Source organism: Salvelinus sp. IW2-2015, unplaced genomic scaffold (assembly GCF_002910315.2).
Source record: "Salvelinus sp. IW2-2015 unplaced genomic scaffold, ASM291031v2 Un_scaffold2465, whole genome shotgun sequence".
Classification (NCBI taxonomy): Eukaryota; Metazoa; Chordata; class Actinopteri; order Salmoniformes; family Salmonidae; genus Salvelinus; species Salvelinus sp. IW2-2015.
In genome coordinates this window covers 47,114-70,193 of record NW_019943783.1, presented here as the reverse complement: position 1 = coordinate 70,193, position 23,080 = coordinate 47,114, and the positions used below count along the sequence as shown (strand labels likewise).

General features: G+C 43.2%; 1 protein-coding gene across 1 annotated transcript in view; it reads left to right on the top strand.

The window, feature by feature from the left end:
- LOC112074017 (uncharacterized protein C4orf50) overlaps positions 1 to 14,300 on the top strand; it is a 20,885-nt gene extending 6,585 nt beyond the window's left edge. Inside the window, 16 exon segments of the mRNA XM_024141242.2 lie at positions 1 to 517; positions 630 to 749; positions 838 to 1,023; positions 1,102 to 1,218; positions 1,401 to 1,475; positions 1,478 to 1,523; positions 1,914 to 1,969; positions 2,245 to 2,514; positions 3,773 to 3,883; positions 4,040 to 4,288; positions 5,985 to 6,573; positions 6,662 to 6,792; positions 6,905 to 6,958; positions 7,127 to 7,357; positions 7,724 to 7,858; positions 11,300 to 14,300. Of these exon segments, the coding sequence (XP_023997010.2) occupies positions 1 to 517; positions 630 to 749; positions 838 to 1,023; positions 1,102 to 1,218; positions 1,401 to 1,475; positions 1,478 to 1,523; positions 1,914 to 1,969; positions 2,245 to 2,514; positions 3,773 to 3,883; positions 4,040 to 4,288; positions 5,985 to 6,573; positions 6,662 to 6,792; positions 6,905 to 6,958; positions 7,127 to 7,357; positions 7,724 to 7,858; positions 11,300 to 11,476 (3,064 nt within the window). The 3' untranslated portion in view covers positions 11,477 to 14,300.
- The last annotated feature ends 8,780 nt before the right edge of the window (positions 14,301 to 23,080 follow it).

Genomic DNA, 23,080 nt, shown 5'->3' with positions numbered 1-23,080 from the left:
ACTCCAGGAGGAGAGAGACAAGCTCTCGCAGTCTCTCTTCAGCCAAAAAGATGAGAGAGACCAGTTGATGCAGTCAATGTGTGGTTTAAAGGGACAGAGAGACCGGCTAACACAGACACTCAGCCGTCTAGAGCAGGAAAGAGACAAGCTGTCATCTCTCAGCCTTCAAACACGAGAGAGGTACCAGGTGGACCAGTTTGTCTCTGATCTAAAAGAAGAGAAAGAGCAGCTAGTTCAGTCAATGGATGTTCTGAGAGAACAGAGAGAACAGCTCACAGAGGAGAGAGACCAGTTGCAGATGGACGTCGCTACTCTACGGAATCAGCTGCTGTTACAGGGGCGGAGCCACAACCAGCAGCCCTCAGAGAACCACGTTGGCAAGGCAACACGCACAGAGGTTGTGGCTACAGAGAGAGGGGGTCAGATGCCAAAAACGCATGATGATGGTGATGTCACTCATAGATGTCTGGCCACGGTCTACTCCTACAAGACCATCCGTCTGGAGCAGTCTGCWCAGGTAGGAGCGAATCTTTGTACTTGTGTGAGTTGTTATGTATGTTGGCACTGAGTTTCTGTCGGTAGTAGCGTGTCGCAGGGTTGTGTGAGTTATAGCATATCCCCRTATACAGAACCACTTGGGAGAGAAAGAGGGAACAGATGTGGAGCAGAGTGAACTGATGAGGGAGATCGAGTCGCTGGGGTTAGAACTCAGAAGCTCACGAGAGGTACTGAAGAAGACCCAATCAGAGGTGAGCGCTCCTTTCTTCCTGTCTTCTTGGCCAATCAGAGGAGAGGTCAGAGGTCAGAACCATGACTGGACAGAATCTGTGTGTGCAGGCTCAAAGGTGGTACCGTGAGCTGGGTGTGTCTGAGGTCAGACGAGAGGAGGCTGAAAAGAGGGCGGGAAAGGCAGCCAATGAGGTGAAGAGGGCGGTACACGCAGCCAATGAGGTGAAGGGGATGAGAGAGGAAACCAAGGAGGTGGAGGAGACGAAGAGGGAAAACCACACACTGAGAGCAGAGGTATGGATAGAGAAAGTATCCCTCTCACTAACCACCATAGTCATGTCATGATAACCCACTGGCTGTGTCTGTTGTTAGTTGGGAGAGGTGAAGAGCAGTCTAGTGGGTCTGGAGAGAGAGAAGACCGATGCTCACTCACTAAGGATCAAGGTTGAAGAGAAGTTCAGCTTGCTTCAGGCTGAACTCAAAGCCAAGGTGTGTGTTGCTTCAGGCTGAACTCAAAGCCAAGGTGTGTGTTGCTTCAGGCTGAATCAAGCCAAGGTGTGTGTTGTCAGGCTTGAATCAAGCCAAGGTGTTGTTGTTGGTAAACTAGCCAGTGGTGACTAAATCTTTCTGTTGTGTGTCGTTATACCTGATTTTGTGATCATTCAGCTCAGAGTGTTGCTCTGAAGGAGCTGAGTTAAGAGTACAATCCTCTGAAGAGGAGGCAGGGCAGCAGAGAGGGACTTGGCGCAACACACTCACCTTACTGAGGGTGCGCTATGATGACATCAGAGCTATAGGTAAACTGGCTTTTGCTAAGATAGGTTAACAGTTACCGCTTAGTTTACAAATTTAGGTAGAGACAGTCCTTTTTGCACAGTCTAGGATAGCTTAATATCTAACATCCCCGATTCCCTTGGCGAGATTGACCTTTGTTAGGAAGAAAATTAAAACTGACTTAGATCAGTGTCCAGGAAGCAAACTTCATCCTAGTCTGAATAAAACCACAGCTCTCTGCTTAGAGTGATGTTTGTTCAAAGACATGCAGAATTAATTGTATTGGAAGAGAGCTTTTACAATATCAAAAGAGCTATATTTGTGATCAGTGTTTTTGGTTTACTGTAATGTTTTGTTGTTATTTCCAGTCAGTGTATTTACTCTAATGGCTATGTCTGTCCTGACTCTCCAGTACAATGTTCTCCTGAGAAAGAGTCAGATGGATCTGGACATAGCGCCTCTAAAGGTGAGGGGGTGGAGAATGGGGGTAGTCTGTTAGTCTGGTTTGATACATGGTTGTTTGAAGCTAAAATAACATTTGGTGTTGGACTTGTTTTGACTGACAGCTGTTGTATCCAATCGCAGGCCATGCGGTCACGATTTGGTTTTGATTGACTAATGATCTGTCCAATGACAAGCCAAGCTGTCATGTTTTGGTTTTGATTGACTGATGATCTGCCCAATGACAAGCCAAGCTGTCATGATTTGGTTTTGATTGACTGATGATCTGTCCGATGGCAGGCCAAGCTGTCATGTCTGGTGGTGAAGTGCCAGCAGAGGAACAGTCTACTGGTGCAGTTGATGCGAGCCCTGCGTCGGTATGGCTGCCTGGACTACAATCTGACCCAGGAGGCTGAGGACCTGCTTAATGACACAGCACTGCAGGACTACGCCAGCACCTTCACACCCCCATCCACTGCAGCTCTGCAGGAGAACACCCACCTTCTCCCACCTGCAGCCTCAGAACGATCGGAGCGCTCACAGACCTCTATTGCAGCCTCCACAGCACAGGTAAGAGATGTAGTAACACAGAGGAGTTCAAACGTCTCCTTGGGGAYCCCCAGCCGTTCCATCTATTCAAACTATTCCACAGCTAGTACACCAGATTCAACTTGTCAACTAATCAAGCCCTTGACTACTCGAATCAGRTGAGTTAGTGCAGGGCAACAACAAAATTGTGAAATGTCCGGGGGTCCCCGAGGAGAGGTTTGAAACGCACCGCAGTAACACACCATACCACTGCACTGAACCACTTATTCATCTTAGTACAGTGTGAAACCAGTAGTGTAAAGTACTTAAGTAAAAATACTTTGAAGTAGTACTTAAGTAGGTTTTGGGGGTATCTGTACTTTACTTTACTATTCATATTTTTGACAACTTTTACTTTTATTTGACTACATTACTAAAGAAAAGTATGTACTTTTTCTCCATACATTTTCCCTGACACCCAAAAGTACTCATTACATTTCAAATCAAAATCAAAATCAAAGCAAATGTTATTTGTCACATACACATGTTTAACAGATGTTGTTGCAGATGTAGTGTTTCTAGCTCCAACAGTGCAGTAATATCTAACAATTCACAACAATACACACAATGCACACAACCTAAAGAAAAATAATGTAATTAAGGAATATATAAATATTAGTATGAGCAATATCGGAGTGGCATGGACTAAAATACAGTAGAATAGAATACAGTATATACATACGAGATGAGTAAAGCAAAAATATGTAAACCTTATTAAAGTGACTAGTGTTCCATTATTAAGGCCTACCATTTTGAATGCTTAGCAGGACAGAGAGCTGGTCCAATTCACGCACTTATCAAGAGAAAATCCCTGGTCATCCCTACTGCCTCTGATCTGGTGGACTCACTCAATTATGTAAATGAGGTCTGAATGTTGCAGTGTGCCTCTGGCTATCTGTAAATAAAAAAAGATAAAAGAAAATGGTGCCGTCTGGTTGGCTTAATATAAGGAATTTGAAATGATTTATACTTTTACATTTACTTTTGATACATAAGTATATTTAAAACCAAATACTTTTAGACTTTTACTCAAGTAGTATTTTACTTAGTGACTTTCACTTTTACTTGAGTCATTTTCTATTAACGTAACTTTACTTTTTSAARTATGACAGTTGGGTACTTTTCCCACCACTGTGTAATATAGAAACAGACCTCACGCCAGCTGAACTGGTTTATAACAAAACACACCTGTGTAAGGGGTTTCCCTGGCCATCTCTGAGGGGTTGTGCTCTCTTCCTAGGAGCTGAGTAAAGCTGTGTCTGAAGGCAGTAGGAGGGAACCCTTCAGAGTGTGTGTGGCCACAGCAGACTACTGCCCCTCTCCGAACATGCCTCACACTCTACTGCCAATGGTAGTTGGATTTAGAAATATTACAACTCTGTTTCTGTGGCACACAGTATTCCGTCACAGAGCATTGTTTTTATGAATATAAATACATGATAACAAATKATATCTTGTTGCATGTCTTATACAGTAGGCTTATATGATCCACACATTTCTGTTACAGCTTCCCCTTTCTGCGGGTGAATCAGTCCAAGTCACTGGACTCCCAGACAGACATGGGATGTACCATGCCGAGGTGAAAGGGGAGTCTGGCCTGGTCCCTGCCCGTTTCTTAGAGGAGAATGGGAGACCACTCATCCTGACTTCCCCCTCGCCAGAGAGATGTGCCAGTCTGACTAGGAAGCTGACCAGTCCAGGGAAGATCATCAACCTTCACCAGCAGTTGCAGAACACTCTTTCCAACAGCTACCAGGTAGGCCTATAGTACAGCTTTAACAAACTCTATGCTACCTACCTTCACACAAGTTATTTTTAATTTATTTAACCTTTATTTAGACAGGGAGTCAATGCTGAGACCAAGGTCTCTTTATTTAGACAGGGAGTCAAAGCTGAGACCAAGGTCTCTTTATTTAGACAGGGAGTCTATTGCTGAGACCAAGGTTTTTATTTAGCAAGGGAGTCAATGGCTGAGAACCAAGGTCTCTTTATTTAGACAGGGAGTCCAAAGCTGAGACAAGGTCTTCTTTATTTAAGACAGGGAGTCAATGCTTGAGACCAAGGTCTCTTTAATTTAGACAGGGAGTCAATAGCTGAGACCAAGGTCTCTTTATTTAGACAGGGAGGTCACATGCTGAGACCGGTCTCTTTAATTTAGACAGGGAGTAATGCTGAGACAGGTCTTTTATTTAGCGACAGGGAGTCAATGCTGAGACAAGGTCTCCTTTATTTAGACAGGGAGTCAATGCTGAGACCAAGGTCTCTTTATTTAGACAGGGAGTCAATGCTGAGACCAGGTCTCTTTATTTAGACAGGGAGTCATTGCTGAGACCAAGGTTCTTTATTAGACGGGGAGTCAATGCTAGACCAGAGGTCTCTTTAATTTAGACAGGGAGTCATGCTGAGACCAAGGTCTTTTTATTTAGACAGGGAGTCAATGCTGAGACAGGTCTCTTTATTAGAAGGGATTCGATGCTGAGACAAGTCGCTTTATTTAGACAGGGAGTCAATGCTGAGACCGGTCTCTTTATTTAGACAGGGAAGTCAATGCTGAGACAGCATTAGACAGCGTCAGCTAGACAAGGTCTCTTTATTTAGACAGGGAGTCAATGCTGAGACCAAGTTCTCTTTATTTAGACAGGGAGTCATGCTGCGACCAAGGTCTCTTTATTTAGACAGGGAGTCAATGCTGAGACCAAGGTCTCTTTATTTAGACGGGAGTTCAATGCTGAGACCAGGTCTCTTTATTTAGACAGGGAGTCAATGCTGAGACCAAGGTCTCTTTATTTTAAAGACAGGGAGTCAATGCTGAGACCAAGGTTCTTTATTTAGACAGGGAGTCAATGCTGAGACAAGGTCTCTTTATTTAGACAGGAGTCAATAGCTGAGACCAAGATCTCTTAATTTAGACAGGGAGTCAATGCTGAGACCACGGTCTCTTTATTTAGACAGGGAGTCATGCTTGAGACCAAGGTCCTCGTTATTTAGACAGGGAGTCAATGCTGAGACCCACGGTCATCTTTATTTAGACAGGGAGTCGATGCTGAGACCAAGGTCTCTTTTATTTAGGACAGGGAGTCAATGCTGAGACCAAGGTCTCTTTTATTTAGACAGGGAGTCAATGCTGAGACCAAGGTCTCTTTATTTAGACAGGGGAGTCAATGCTGAAACCAAGGTGTCCTTTTCCAGATGAGCCTGTATAGCACCACAATACACATCAAAATACAATAAACACTTTAAACTGCACATTCATATACACATTAAAATAAAAAACAAACACATTAAATATTGAGTAACTTTATTGTTTTCAACGGAAACTTCAGTTGTAGTAGAATTCAGTATCAAAACACACAATGCTATGCTAACCAGGCTTGAAGGACCGCAAATGTACATTGTTTATGCACAAAGTCCCAATATAGTCTACACAACCATGTCACCCATTCTCTCCCTAGGTTTTCCCTTCCAAGACCAGCCCCCAGGTTTACTCCATTCCCCCTCCAGGACAGGGGTACTCCYCAGGATACCACAACCCTGCTGCCCCCAACCGACCCAAGCATACCCTTGTAGCAACTACCCCTATTATTACTACTACTAGTCTCCTATCTCCCACTGCCCCCACTAAAACTACCAGTGATGGTGCTACCTCTCCTAAGCAGACCCCAAACAGAGCACATCCAACTACCAACCCTCCTGTCCACACCACCACCACCACTACTGCCCTTAGCAGTGGTAAAGAACCCCTCTCTAAAACTGGCTCTACTGCTGCTACCTCCAATGTTACAACCCCTGTTAATACCCCTCCTACCGCTGTGGCTCAGACTGTTAATAAAGCACAAACTATCTGCCCCTATCTGCCCCTCCAATCTGCCCCTCCAACTATTACCGCTGGAACTACAGCCCCCACCAAAWTGGCCCCCTTCACTACTGCTCTTCCCCTTGCTGAGTTGTCACGACTACCTGATGAGAACCAGTGTATCAAGAAGCCCCTCTCCAACCTCCAACCTGAACAAGCTAAACCAACCAAACCCAGAGCTATACCAGGTGCAGTAGCCCACACAATACACACTGTTGACTGTACACTTGACGGAAAGCATACGTGTCTGATTGTCTTTGGTCCCGGCCCTCTTAGAACCTCCAGCTGAGGTGGGCTCTGTTGAGGTCATCAGGACGGTGGGACAGAGCAGCCTCATGATTGGTTGGGAGAGACCGCCACTGGATGAGCTGGGCTGCAGCAACGGAACCTTTGTGTATGGATACATGGTAGGCTGCTCCTCTCGCCTTGGATACATTAGAATGTAAATGGTTGGCTTTGGTGTTGTTCATTCGGTGCTCTGTGTATGCCGTGCTCATCTCTCTCTCTCTCCCTCCACAGATCTATGTAGAAGGGGAGTTCCACAAGTCTGTCATGAGCTCTGCATGCACCAAGGTACGGTATGAAGCAGTCCTTTGACAACATGCTCCACCTTTCCTCCTCCTCTTTCTCCTCTTCCTGCCCTAATGATGCAATAATATTCATCACTGTGTGTGGTGGTGTTTCTACGTATCATCAGTTGAATGGTTGAAGATGACAGTGTGTATCTGTCCTCTCTTTCAGTGTATTCTGGAGAACCTGGATCTGTCCGGTCCGGTCCACATCAGTGTTCAGACCCTGGGCTCCAACGGTCTCTATGCGGAGAAGGTCCACCTCATCTACAGGGGAAAACACACCCAGTTTAGGACAGACCACACCCGTCTCAACACAGCTTCTGCTGCTCCCTGCACAGACCCTGCCTACCTAGACTGCAGGACTCCGCCCACACACCGACACAGTGGCTCCACCCAACCAGTGAGTTCTACAAACACGCCCACTTCCAAATTGACACACCCACCACATGATCACTTTTGCCCTGACCATTTTGGGAAACTTACCAGACTTTTGCAACCTTACCCTGACCCAACGTTTTAATCTTTTAATCTTTTACTGCATATTTTCAGCCGTACTCTCCAGTTGAAACCTTACTCACCCGACTCAGCAAGTCCAACGGTCTTGATGTGTGCCATTTCAGTTACTGTGTTTCATTGAAATCTGTATGAAATAATGAAATGYGATTCATTCATAATTCTCTACATTTACAGTCATCTCTTCTGGGCTTGTGTATTAATGTGTGTGTGTCTGTGTGTGTACTCTGCGTGTGTGTGGCGTGCCTTTCAGTTTGTGGCAATCTACAACTACAACCCTCTGAAGGACAGTCCTAACCTCCACCCCAGCAGAGAGCTGGCCCTGAGAGAGGGAGACACCGTCATGCTGCTAGGCAACCCACGCAACGACGGCTTCTGTCAGGCCGAGGTGGGCCAATCAACAACATCCAGGCAACAGTCATTTACCAATCAACTTGCAGAATTAACTTGTAGCTTGAATCTCTTTATATCGGATCATCATGTGTATGTACAGTGCATTCCGGAAAGTATTCAGACCCCTTGACTTTTTTCACATTTTGTTACGTTACGGCCTTATTCTAACATTTATTAAATTACATTTTTTCCTCATCAATCTGCACACAATACCCCATGATGACATAGCGAAAAACAGGTTTTCAGAGATTTTAGCAAATGTATTAAAAATAAAAAACAGATACCTTATTTGCGTAAGTATTCAGACACTTAGCTATGAGAATCGTAATTGAGCTCAGGTGCATCCTGTTTCCATTGATCATCCTTGAGATGTTTCTACAACTTGATTGGAGTACACCTAGGGTAAATTCAATTGATTGGACATGATTTGGAAATGCACACACCTGTCTATATAAGGTCCCACAGTAGACAGTGCATGTCAGAGAAAAAACCAAGCCATGAGGTTGAAGGAATTGTCCGTARAGCTCCGAGACAGGATTGTGTCGAGGCACAGAATTGGGGAATGGTACCAAAAAATGTCTGCAGCATTGAAGGTCCCCAAGAACATAGTGGCCTCCATCATTCTTAAATGTAAGAAGTTTGGAACCACCAAAACTCTTCCTAGAGCTGGCCGCCCGGCCAAACCAAAAGGCTTAGACCATGAGAAACAAGATTCTCTGGTCTGATTAAACCAAGATTGAACTCCAAGCGTCTGAATGCCAAGCGTCACGTCTGGAGGAAACCTCATGCTGTGGGGATGTTTTTCAGTTGCAGTATGACTAGTCAGGATCGAGGGAAAGATGAACAAAGCAAAGTACAGAGAGATCCTTGATGACAATCTGCTCCAGAGCCGTCAGGACCTCAGACTGGGGCAAAGTTTCACCTTCCAACAGGACAACGACCCTAAGCACACAGCCAAGACAATGCAGGAGTGGCTTCGGGACAAGTCTCTGAATGTCCTTGAGTGGCCCAGCCAGAGCCTGGACTTGAACCCGATCGAAAATCTCTGGAGCGACCTGAAAATAGCTGTGCAGCGACGTTCCCTAACCAACCTGACAGAGCTCGAGAGGATCTGCAGAGAAGAATGGGAGAAACTTCCCAAATATAGGTGTGCCAAGCTTGTAGCGTCATACCCAAGAAGATTTGAGKCTGTAATCGTTGCCAAAGGTGCTTCAACAAAGTACTGAGTAAAAGGTCTGAATACTTATGTAAATGTGATATAAATGCAAAAATGTCTAAAAAAACATTTTTGCTTTGTCATTTTGGGGTATTGTGTGTAGATTGATGAGGAAAAAAACTATTGAATCCATTTTAGAATAAGGTTGTAACATAACAAAATGTGGAAAAAGTCAAGGGGTCTGAATACTTTCTGAATGCACTTTAATTTAAAAAAGATCTGTGTCTGAGATATCTAAACAGACTACTACCTTAGACTGCTATCTAACAGACGACTATCTAAACAGACGACTATCTAAACAGACTGCTATCTAACAGACTATCTAACAGACTATCTATCAGACTATCTATCAGACTATCTAACAGACTATCTTACAGACTGCTATCTTACAGACTGCTATCTTACAGACTGATATCTTACAGACTGCTATCTTACAGACTGCTATCTTACAGACTGCTATCTAAACAGACGACTATCTAAACAGACTATCTTACAGACTACTATCTTACAGACTACTATCTAAACAGACTACTATCTAAACAGACTACTATCTAAACAGACTATCTTACAGACTACTATCTAAACAGACTGCTATCTAACAGACTGCTATCTAACAGACTACTATCTAACAGACTATCTTACAGACTACTATCTAACAGACTATCTTACAGACTGCTATCTAACAGACTTTCTAACAGACTGCTTTCTAACAGACTGCTATCTAACAGACTGCTATCTAACAGACTGCTATCTAACAGACTGCTATCTAACAGACTTGCCTATCTGACTGCTACTTCTAACAGACTGCTATCTAACAGACTGCTATCTAACAGACTACTATATCTAACAGACTAGCTATTCTAACAGACGCTTTCTAACAGACTGCTTTTCTAACAGACTGCTATCTAACAGACTGCTATCTACAGACTGCTATCTAACAGACTGCTATCTAACAGACTGCTATCTAACAGACTGCTATCTAACAACTGCTTTCTTTAACAGACTGCTATCTAACAGACTGCTTTCTAACAGACTGCTATCTAACAGACTGCTATCTAACAGACTGCTATCTAACAGACTGCTATTCTAACAGACTGCTATCTAACAGACTGCTATCTAACAGACTGCTATCTAAACAGACTTGCTTCTAACAGACTGCTTTCTAACAGACTGCTATCTAACAGACTGCTATCTAACAGACTGCTATCTAACAGACTGCTATCTAACAGACTGCTTTCTAACAGACTGCTTTCTAACAGACTGCTTTCTAACAGACTGCTATCTAACAGACTGCTATCTAACAGACTGCTATCTAACAGACTGCTATCTAACAGACTGCTATCTAACAGACTGCTATCCTCTAACAGACTGCTATCTAACAGACTGCTATCTAACAGACTGCTATCTAACAGACTGCTATCTAACAGACTGCCTATCTAACAGACTGCTATCTAACAGACTGTCTATCTACAGACTGCTATCTAACAGACTGCTATCTAACAGATTGCTATCTAACAGACTGCTATCTAACAGACTGCTATCTAACAGACTGCTATCTAACAGACTATCTTTTATTCTACTATCTTACAGACTGCTATCTAACAGACTACTACTAACAGGCTATCTAAGAGACTACTATCCTTACAGATAGGTCTCTAACAGACTATCTTTTATTCTACTGTTTTACAGACTACTCTCTAACAGACTGCTATCTAACAGACTGCTATCTAACAGACTGCTATCTAACAGACTATCTTACAGACTACTATCTAACAGACTATATTTTATTATACTATCTTACAGACTGCTATCTTACAGACTACTACCTAAACAGACTACCTAAACAGACTACTATCTAACAGACTACTATCTTACAGAATGCTATCTAACAGACCATCTTACAGACTGCCTTTTAACAGACTACTATCTAACAGACCATCTTACAGACTGCCTTCTAACAGACTACTATCTAACAGACTATCTAAACAGACTACTATCTTACAGACTTCTTTCTAACAGAATACTATCTAACAGACTGCTATTTAACAGACTGCTATCTAACAGACTGCTATTTAACAGACTGCTATCTAACAGACTACTATCTTACAGAATACTATCTAACAGACTACTATTTTACAGACTGCTATCTTACAGACTACTATCTAAACAGATGAGTGCAGCTGTGCTGTAGATAGCTTACTGAGTGACTATGTGTTTCAGGTGAATGGCAGACGAGGTCTGGCTCCTGTGGCGTTACTAGAGGAAGTTTCTGTTCCAGACAGACATGTAAGCCCCGCCCCTCCCCAATCTTCTCCTGAGAGAGGAGCAGATGATAGGCCACTGCGCCTGCCAATCAAGGAGAGAACAAGATGGGCCGCTTTGACTGTCAATCAGTGAGAGAACAAGATGATGGGCCACTGTGGCTGCCAATCAAAAAATGCTTACCTACAGAGAGATTATAGTGGCCAGAGTTAATGACATCGTCAAACACTGCCTGCCTGTGACACAAACGTTCATAAGCGCTCGCTGCCCAAAGTAATTTGAAATGGAAGTCTACAGTTGAGCACCATCCTAAATGTGGGAAGTTGTGTGGCCCAGTTTGACATTGTGCTCCGATAGACAGTTCCTTATAGCCTACATAATACTCACTGAGATTGTGTCGAATCACCTCTAACTGTCACCTCTATCAAAATTCTCTCTAATCACCTCTATCAAAATCCCCACTGTTCTGTGTGTAATCTCTCGTGGACAGACGCACGTAACATAGCTGGTATTGTAGTGTCTGTCAACAGACTGTGGGATGCGATGACTATCAAGGAACTTGATCAGTGATTWWWAATCACTGATCATTTTGGACAAATCACGATTTCGCATCTTTCAAATTTCGGAAGGGGAGGGGACATTTGGCCCATAGACTTGCCTGTAACTTGCAAAGGGGGGTGGAGCTACTGCCCTGCTTCCGCTGCTTGCTCTTGTCTCTTTTCAAACACATCTTCCCCCAGAAAATAATTGAGTATCTAACGCAATTACGCAAGATTGTAATTCTGGGTTTCCAAGATTATTCTGTATGTGACAAGTGTCAAAAAGGTCAAAGGTTGGCCTAATGGATCTGACAACCTGTCTGACAACCTGTCTGACATCAAGTGCGTTCATGGTAATAAAGCTAGGCCATTTTACTGGATCTTTTATCAAGCCAAATAGGATAAAAGGAGGTCCATACCAAAGACTTGGATATTTCAGTTCTTTGTCGTTATACACTGAACAAAAATATGAATGCAAAATGTAAAGTGTTGGTCCCATGTTTCATGAGTTGAAATGAAAGATCCCGGAAATGTTCTGTTCACATAAAAAAAACATATTTCTCTCTAATTTGGTGCATAAATTTGTTTTACATCCCTGTTAGTGAGCATTTCTCTTTTGGCAAGATAATCCATCCACCTGACAGGTGTGGCATATCAAGAAGATGATTAAACAGCATGGTCATTACACAGGTGCACCTTGTGCTAGGGACAATAAAAGGCCACACTAAAATGTGCAGTTTTGTCACACAACGCAATGCCACAGATGTCTCAAGTTTTGAGGGAGCATGCAATTGGCCTGCTGACTGCAGGAATGACCACCAGAGCTGTTTCCAGAGAATTCAATGTTAATTTCTCTACCATAAGCCACCTCCAACATTGTTTTAGAGAATTTGGCAGTACGTCCAAGTGGTCTGCGGTTGTGAGGCCAGGTGTAACCACGCCAGCCCAAGACCTCCACATCCAGCTTGTACACMTGCAGTATCATCTGAGACCAGCCACCCGGACAGCTGATGAAAGTGTGGGCATGCACATCCAAAGACTTTCTGCACAAACGGTCAGAAACCGTCTCGTAAGCTCATCCGCATGCTCATCGTCCCCACCAGGGTGTTGACCTGACAGCAGTTTGGTGTTGGAACAGACTTCAGTGGGCTAAAGCTCACCTTTGATGGCAACTGGCATGCTGGAGAACTGTTCTTCCCGGATCCCGGTTTCAACTGTACCAGGCAGATGGCAGACATTATGTGTATGGCATTATGTGGGTGTGCGGTTTGCTGATGTCAATGTTGGGGGGTTATGGTATGGCGGTGGGATTATGGTATGGGCAGGTGGCGGTGGTGTTATAGTATGGGCAGACATAAGCTACAGACAACAAACACAAGTGCATTTTATCTATGGCAATTTGCATGCACAGAGATACCGTGACAAGATTCTGATGCCCATTGTTGTGCCATTCATCTGCTTCTTCACCTCATGTTTCAGCATGATAATGCACAGCCCCATGTCGCAAGGATCTGTACACAGTTCCTGGAAGCTGGAAATGTCCCAGTTCTTCCATGACCTGCATATTTACCAGAGATGTCACCCATGGAGCATGTTTGGGATGCTCTGGATTGATGTGCACGACAGTGTGTTCCAGTTCTCGCCAATATCCAGCAACTTTGCACAGCCATTGAAGAGGAGTGGGACAACATTTCACAGGCCACAATCAACAGCCTGATCAACTCTATGCAAAGGAAATGTCACGCTGCGTGAGGCAAATAATGGTCACACTGGTTTTCTGATCCACTCCCCTACTTTTTTTAAGGTGTCTGTGACCAACAGATGCATATCTGTATTCCCAGTCACGTGAAATCCATAGATTAGGGCCTAATGAAGTCATTTCAGTTGACTGATTTACTTATATGAACTGTAACTCTGTAAAATCATAGAAATTTTTGCATGTTGCATTTATATTTTTGTTTAGTGTATTTACAAAAGCCAATCATGGTTGATCATGGTTGTTCATCGAATCATGAATTTGATTGAAGTCTGAGATGTTCTACTGTAGAATCGAATCACTCAATGAMGTCATGTCATTCAGATGGATAGAAATGTGTCACGGATATATATGTTTTGAGATGATTAAAGAAMCGGAGGTATGCCATTGGGCTGTGGGTATCAGTCTCCGTTCATGTCCCCAGTCTCTGTCTACAGTCTAACTGAAGTTAATGACCTTTTACTTTTCTGTTCTGATCTGAAATAGAGAAAATACATTCTGTGTGAGACACATGACTACTGCATACTTGTCCTTCCTCTGATTGTGGGAACGGCCATGGAGCCACAAATGTATTTTTGTATCACTCTGTGCATATGATGTCATTTGATTTCCTAATGATTTCTTTAGACTGTATTAAGATAATAAATGTTTAGATGACATCAGATATAGTAGTATGTCCTGTATTTTCCAGATTATACTGCGGTGTACAATCTTGATTTTACCACTAGAGGGCAGTCATCGCAAACTTTCCAACATGCTACTSTCAATAGCCAAATAAATCTGTGGGTGTACGTGTTCTTATCTCCTCTCCTCTCTGTTTAGGGACGATTGAGCAACTCTCTTCCCCCCCATGGGATGCAGATAATTGTATATCAAAACTCCCACTGTGTTGCGTACAAAAACGTACATATAGATTTGTTAGGGAATACTCTCACACACACGCATTGGAGGCAAGAGTGCCTTATTAACCACCTGCTGTGGTCTGCTGCTGTGTGAACTCCTCAAAGTGTAAAACCCCATAGCTCAGCAGAAAGAAAGTGTGTGTGTGTATGTGAGTATTCCCTAACAAGTCTACATGTAAGTGTTTGTACACAACAGACAGTGGGAGTTTTGATATACAATTATCTGGGGAGAGAGTTGCTCAATAGTCCCTAAACAGAGAGGAGAACACCCACATCCTCAAACCCATACACGAACACACACACAGTTGGACGACAACAGAAAAGAGAAACCTCGGGGAATGAGGTCATGGTTGTGGAGGAACTGCAGCATACATTTTTTGACTTATAAAATAAAGTAATGATATATACCCATTGATTCTTGAATAATTTAAGGATCGGACCCTTTTTTTAAATGTTCGCCTAAAATGACATACTCAAATCTAACTGCCTGTAGCTCAGGACCTGAAGCAAGGATATGCATATTCCTGATACCATTTCAAAGGAAACACTTTGACGTTTGTGGAAATGTGAAATTAACGTCGAAGAATATAACACATTAGATCTGGTAAAAGATAATTCAAAGAAAAAAACATATTTTATAGTGTTTTTTTTTTCATCTTTGAAATGCAAGAGAAAGGTCCAAATGTATTATTACAGGTTAGGCGTAATTTAGATTTTGGCCACTAGATGGCAGCTGTGCAACATTTTTTAGACTGATCCAATGAACCATTGCATTTCTGTTCAAAATGTTGTATCAAGTCTGCCCAAATGTGCCTAATAGGTTTATTGATACATTTTCAACTTCATAACTGTGCACTCTCCTCAAACAAAAGCAATGRTATTATTTCACTGTAATAGCTACTGTAAATTGGTTCTAAGGTTCTGGACAGCTTTGTGACATCAAATGGACTTGGGTGGTCAAGATATGTTGGTATCTGTACTGATGGTGCAAAAGCCATGACAGGAAGACATAGTGGAGTGGTAATGCGCGTGCAAGCAGTTGCTCCCGACGCCACTTGGGTACACCGCAGCATCCACCGAGAGACTCTTGCTGCCAAGGGAATGCCTGGCAGCTTGAAAGACGTTTTTGGCACTACAGCGAAAATCGTTAACTTTGTTAAAGCAAGGCTCCTGAACTCTCGTGTATTTTCTGCATTATGCAATGATATGGGCAGCGACCATGTAACGCTTTTACAACATACAGAAGTACGCTGGTTATCAAGGGGCAAAGTATTGACACATTTTTTTTGAATTGAGAGACAAGCTTAAAGTTTTCTTTACTTTGACCATAATTTTCACTTGTCTGACCGCTTGCATGATGACGAGTATCTCACACGACTGGCCTATCTGGGTGATGTTTTTTCCCGCCTGAATGATCTGAATCTAGGATTACAGGGACTCTCCGCAACTATATTCAATGTGCGGGACAAAATTGAGACTATGACTAAGAAGTTGGAGCTCTTTTCTGTCTGCATTAACAAGGACAACACAAAAGTATTTTCATCATTGTATGATTTTTTGTGTGCAAATGAACTCAAGCTTACGGACAATGTCAAATGTGATATAGCAAAGCACCTGAGTGAGCTGGGTTTGTAATTACGCATGTGCTTTCCTGAAACGGATGACACAAACAACTGGATCCGTTATACACTTACCGATATCTGAACAAGAGAGCCTCAAGAGAGCCTTGCAGCAAGCGGTTCTGTGAAAATGTAATTTAATCAGAAGCCACTGCCAGATTTCTGGATAGGGCTGCGCTCAGAGTTTCTTGCCTTGGCAAATCGCGATGTTAAGACACGGATGCCCTTTGCAAATGTAACGGATGTGAAATGGCTAGCTAGTTAGCGGGTACGCGCTACTAGCGTTTCAATCAGTTACGTCACTTGCTCTGAAACCTAGAAGTAGTGTTGCACCTTGCTCTGCAAGGGCCGCGGCTTTTGTGGAGCGATGGGTAACGACGCTTCGTGGGTGTCAGTTGTTGATGTGTGCAGAGGGTCCCTGGTTCGCGCCCGTGTCGGGGCGAGGGGACGTACTAAAGTTATACTGTTACATTGGTGCCGTGACCCGGATCACTGGTTGCTGCGGAAAAGGAGGAGGTTGAAAGGGGGGGTGAGTGTAACGGATGTGAAATGGCTAGCTAGTTAGCGGGTACGCGCTACTAGCGTTTCAATCAGTTACGTCACTTGCTCTGAAACCTAGAAGTAGTGTTGCACCTTGCTCTGCAAGGGCCGCGGCTTTTGTGGAGCGATGGGTAACGACGCTTCGTGGGTGTCAGTTGTTGATGTGTGCAGAGGGTCCCTGGTTCGCGCCCGTGTCGGGGCGAGGGGACGTACTAAAGTTATACTGTTACACAAACACATACTTATATGAGAGTGGATTCTCTGCCCTCACTAGCATGAAAACTAAATACAGGCACATACTGTGTGTGGAAAATGATTTAAGTGAGACTCTCTCCAATACAACCCAACATTGCAGAGTTATGTGAATCCTTTCAAGCACACCCTTCTCATTAACCTGTGGTGAGTTATTCAAATAATAATAACAAATAAGGTTTTATATGTAAGATGGCTAAATAAAGAGCAAAATTATTGATTATTATTATATTATTATTTGTGTCCTGGCCCTATAAGAGCTCTTTGTYACTTCCCACGAGCCGGGTTGWGTTCTTATGTTTAATAAATGTATTGTATAGTGTGTGTGTGTGGCAGGCTTACAATGATGGCAAATAACAACATTTGAGAGTGCGCTGACCCTGGTGCTAGAGGGGGTACGCAGCTGGAGCTTGAATGTTTGAAGGGGTACGGGACTATAAAAAGTTTGGGAACCACTGCTATAGAGGATAACTTAGAAATACCTAATGAGCTCAGTTCAGGGCTAGTGCAGCTGTCTGTAGAGCTGTGCACTCCACTGTTGCAGCCTGGAGAGAAACCCAAGATCCTGGAGACACTAGTGACACAGACTGTTTGCTCCCTGTATGGAGACTACTGTAGTGAAAACCTCAGCGTCATCACGTTGTCATTATAAAACACACCCGGGACAACAGAGCAGTGTAGAACCCTCCTCGACAGGAGTTAATGAAGGCTGATTAATGAAGACATGCTTGTTAATGTCACAGGATAGCAGAGAGAGATGAGGAGGAGAATTTGGTGGCGATCTGGATGAAGTGAGTTGTGTATGCTTCACTACTCTTGCAAAACCTTGTGCATGTGTTTTTATGTCCAGTGCCTWCAGAACGTATTCACACCCCTTGACTTTTCCAAATGTTGTTGTTGTAACAGACTGAATATAAAATGTATTAATTTGAGATTGTGTGTCACTGGCCTAGACACACTACCCCATAATCTCAAAGTGGTATTATGTTTTTATAAATGTTTACAAATTAATAAAACATTTAAAGCTGAAATGTYTTTACCCAATAGTATTTAGCCCCTTTGTTATGACAAGCCTAAATAAATTCAGGAGTAAAAACRTGCTTAACAAGTCACAGAATAAATTGCATTGATGAACTCTGTGTGCAATAATAGTGTTTAACATGATTTTTGAATGACTACCTCATCTCTGTACCCCACACATACAAGTATCTGTAAGGTCCCTCAGTGGAGCAGTGAATTTCAAACCCAGATTCACCCACAAGGTTGAGGTTTACCAATGCCTCGCAAAGAAGGGCACCTATTGGTACAGTGGGGAGAACAAGTATTTGATACACTGCCGATTTTGCAGGTTTTCCTACTTACAAAGCATGTAGAGGTCTGTCATTTTTTATCATAGGTTAACACTTCAACTGTGAGAGATGGAATCTAAAACAAAATCCAGAAATCACATTGTATGATTTTTAAGTAATTAATTTGCATTTTATATGACATAAGTGTTTGATCACCTACCAACCAGTAAAATTCCGGCTCCCACAGACCTGTTAGTTTTTCTTTAAGAAGCCCTCCTGTTCTCCACTCATTACCTGTATTAACTGCACCTGTTTGAACTCGTTACCTGTATAAAAGACACCTGTCACACACTCAATCAAACAGACTCCAACCCTATCCACAATGGCCAAGACCAGAGGCTGTGTAAGGACATCAGGGATATAAATGTAGACCTGCACAAGGCTGAATGGGCTACAGGACAATAGGCAAGCAGCTTGGTGAGAAGGCAACAAACTGTTGGCGCAATTATTAGAAAATGGAAGAAGTTTAAGATGACGGTCAATCACCCTCGGCTCTGGGGCGCCATTGCAAGATCTCACCTCGTGTGCATCAATGATCATGAGGAAGTTGAGGGATCAGCCCGAACTACACGGCAGACCTGGTCAATGGCCGAAGAAGCTTGGGACCACAGTCTCAAAGAAACCATTAGTAACACACTACGCCGTCAATGGATTAAAATCCTGCAGCGCACGCAAGGTCCCCCTGCCTCAAGCCAGCGCATGTCCAGGCCCGTCTGAAGTTTGCCATATGACCATCTGGATGATCCAGAGGAGGAATGGGGAGAAAGCCATTGTGGTCTGATGAGAAAAATAGAGCTTTTTGGTCTAAACTCCCCTCGCCGTGTTTGGAGGAAGAAGAAGGATGAGTACAACCCAAGAACACCATCCCAACCATGAAGCATGGAGGTGGAAACATCATTCTTTGGGATGCTTTTCTGCAAAGGGGACAGGACGACTGCACCGTATTGAGGGAGGTATGGTGGGGCCATGTACGCGAGATCTTGGCCAACAACCTCTTCCCTCAGTAAGAGCATGAAGATGGGTCGTGGCTGGGTCTTCCAGCATGACAACAACCCGAAACACACAGCCAGGGCAACTAAGGAGTGGCTCCGTAAGAAGCATTTCAAGGTCCTGGAGTGGTAGCCAGTCTCCAGACCTGAACCAATAGAAAATCTTTGAGGGAGCTGAAAGTCCGTATTGCCCAGCGACAGCCCGAAAACCTGAAGGATCTGGAGAAGGTCTGTATGGAGGAGTGGGCCAAAAATCCCTGCTGCAGTGTGTGCAAACCTGGTCAAGAAACTACAGGAAACGTATGATCTCTGTAATTGCAAACAAAGGTTCTGTACCAAATATTAAGTTCTGCTTTTTCTGATGTATCAAATATCTTATGTCATGCAATAATAATGCAAATTCATTACTTAAAATCAACAATGTGTTTTTCTGATTTTTTTTTAGATTCCGTCTCTCTCAGTTGAAGTGTACCTAATGATAAAAATTACAGACCTCTACATGCTTTTAAGTAGGAAAACCTGCAAAAATCGGCAGTGTATCAAATACTTGTTCTCCCCACTGTATATGGGTAAAAAAAACAGACATTGAATATCCCTTTGAGTATGGTGAAGTTATCAATTACACTTTGGATGGTGTATCAATACACCCAGTCACGACAAAGATACAGGCATCCTTCCTAACTCAGTTGCCGGAGAGGAAGGAAACCACTCAGGGAATTCACCACGAGGCCAATGGTCACTTTTTTAAAAACAGTTACAGAGTTTATCGGCTGTGATAGGAGAACACTGAGGATGGATCAACAACATTGTAGTTACTCCACAATACTAACCTAAATGACAGAGTGAAAAGAAGGAAGCCTTTACAGAATAAAAATATTCCAAAACATGCATCCTGTTTGCAATATGGCACTAATGTAAAACTGCAGACAATTTGGCAAATAAATGAACTTTATGTCCTAAATACAAAGTGTAATGTTTGGGACAAATCCAACACATCGCTGACTCCCACTCTTCATATGTTCAGTCATGGTGTTGGCTGCATCATGTTATGGGTATGCTTGTCATCGGCAAGGATTAGGGAGTTTTTTTTGGATGAAAAGAAACGCAATAGACCTAGGCACAGAAAAATCAGAGGAAAACCTGGTTCAGTCTGCTTTCCAACATGTTTTCACTTTGTTATTATGGGGTATTGTGTCAATTTAATCAATTTTGAATTCAGCCTGCAGCACAACAAAATGTGGAATAGGTCGAGGGGTATTAATGCTTTCTGAAGACACTGGTTTGTGTGTGTGTGTCTGCTTGTCAGTGACGGCAACATCTGGGCCCCGGCCCCAGTAGGGATTCTGGGACATGCTGTATAGCGCAGACAAACACCTCTGGAACCTTCCTCACAGCGTGTGTGTGTTTATCTGCACATGTTGGAAAATATGTTTGTATGAATGAGACCATATCTTTGTCAATTTGTGTGTGTGTAGCAGTGCAGACAGACAGCTGTCAGCAGGGTGCCCCCAGGAGGGGAAGAAGAGAGGGATAAGGAGGAGGGGAGGTGTACGAGAAAAGGAGTAATTGTGGAGGTCCCACAGGGACCCTGTCACCTCATCAAACCCACAGTGATGTGTCCCAAAGGAGATATGGAGACTGGGTGTCTGGAGCTCCAGTTCCAGCCCTCCAGGCAGAGCTCGCTGCTCACACCCCACAGTCCAGCTCCCAAAATGTGCTTCCCCTTCCAGCATGTCTGGGCCACCCAGCTGGATGGAAGTTGTATTTAGAGTTTTTTGGACAAAAACTGTTAATAAACATGATTCCATGTAGGGTGTCAAAGGCTAATTGGTTTTCTGATGTTGTTTTCACTCAAGCAATCATTTTTCTAGTGCCAATATCTCTCTCTGTTGTTTCGTGTGTGGTGTGTGTGTGTGTTGTGTGTGTTGTGTGGTATTGTTTGTGTGTGTTGTGGTGTGTTTGTGTTGTGTTCTGAGTATGTAAAATAGGCTTTTCTGTCGTGATGGGCTTCTTTGTATTTTTATGTGTTTGGCAGTGACGTCCTGTTCGTTGGTCCCTCAGTCCCTCCCTCCTTCCTTCCCCCTCTCTCTCTCTTTGTGTTGTTTCTAGTCTTAAACGTTCGATTCGTGTGGCGATGTGTTATATTTAGAGGCAGATGCTATCTGAAGCTTACAGCTTGTGTGTGATTCTGCTCCGACTGATCAACTGCATTTCAAAGCAATCCCTTCTCTCTCCCTCTCTCTTTCCTTCTATTCCCTTCCCCCCATATTATAGTTTAACATCCCACTCTCCCCTCTCTCTATTCCTCTCCCTTTCCCTCCTCTCTCTTCCCTATCTTTTATTCTTACCGCATTACCCCCCAATCTTATCTGTTCTCCTTTTTGTTTTTATCCCATCCCTCTTTCAAGACCGTTCCTTTCGCAATTCCCACCTTCTCATCTACCCCTCAGCAACCTTCTTATCCCACCCCTCTTTTCGCCCCCTCTCATTCCACCCCCCTCAGCACCTCTTCACCCCCTCTGCCCCCTCTCCTTTTTCCACTCCCCTCAGTTTTGATTTCCAGGACCACCCATATATAAAAAATTTATTGCGATCATGATTACATTAGTTACTATGTTCGATTAAAAATCTATGGCTAACTGGTGCATATTATTTAATGTATTAATTTATTATTGTTTAGTTATAATTATTAAACATTAAAAAATATTATATTTCTTGACATTGTATGTCATATATGTATACCTTAACGTGATTGTAATGATTTAGCCAATTAAGATTTGTAATAGAAAATGTTTATTGCCAATATTCACCCTCAACAATTTCTACAGTTATTATGTAAACCATAAACAGAGAAGCTGTTATGTAAAACAACTCCTCCCCCTTTCGTCTAGTCCAATCATCTGTTCTCCTCCACGCATCTGTTCTCCTCCACTCATCTGTTCTCCTCCCTCATCTATTTCTCCTCCCTCTATTCTGTTCTCCTCCAGATCATCTGTCCTCTCCATCTTATCTGTTCTCCTCCACTCATCTGTACTCCTCCCTCATCTGTTATACATCCCTCATACTGATATCTCCATTACCAACATCAATTAATGTATCTATCCTCCCCTCATCTGTTCCTCCTCCACTCATACATAGATTACTAACACAATCCCTCATCTAATTATCTCCATTACACCAACATATTATCTGATTCATACCTCCACTCATCTGGTTAACTACTCCCTCTCTGAATTTACAATACCATACACACACATACTATATACAATCACATCACAAAATCAATACATGATTAACATACCTTCACTATAAACATAGAATTACGTCTCCATCATCTTGTTCTCCTTCCAACTCATCTATTCTCCTCACCATACAATCAAATACATACAACATACAACACTAATACATATATTCTCCTCCCTCATCTGTTCTCCTCCCTCATCTGTTTTCCTTCAATCATTTCTGTTCCTCTTCCACTTATCTGTTCTCCTCCACTCATCTGTTCTCCGCCCTCATCTGTTCTCCTCCCTCATCTGCTTCTCCTCCACTCATCATGTTTCTGCTCCCTCATCTGTTCTCCTTCCACTTCATCTGATTCTCCGCCCGTCATCTGTTCTCCTCCACTTATCTGTTTCTCCTCCACTTCACCTGTTTCTCCTCCCCCATCTGTTCTCCTTCCTCTCATCTGTTCTCCTCCCTCTCTGTTCTGCCTCCCTCATCTGTGTTCTCCCTCCACTCATCTGTTATCCTCCACTCATCGTTCTCCTCCACTCCATCTGTTCTCTTCCCTCAT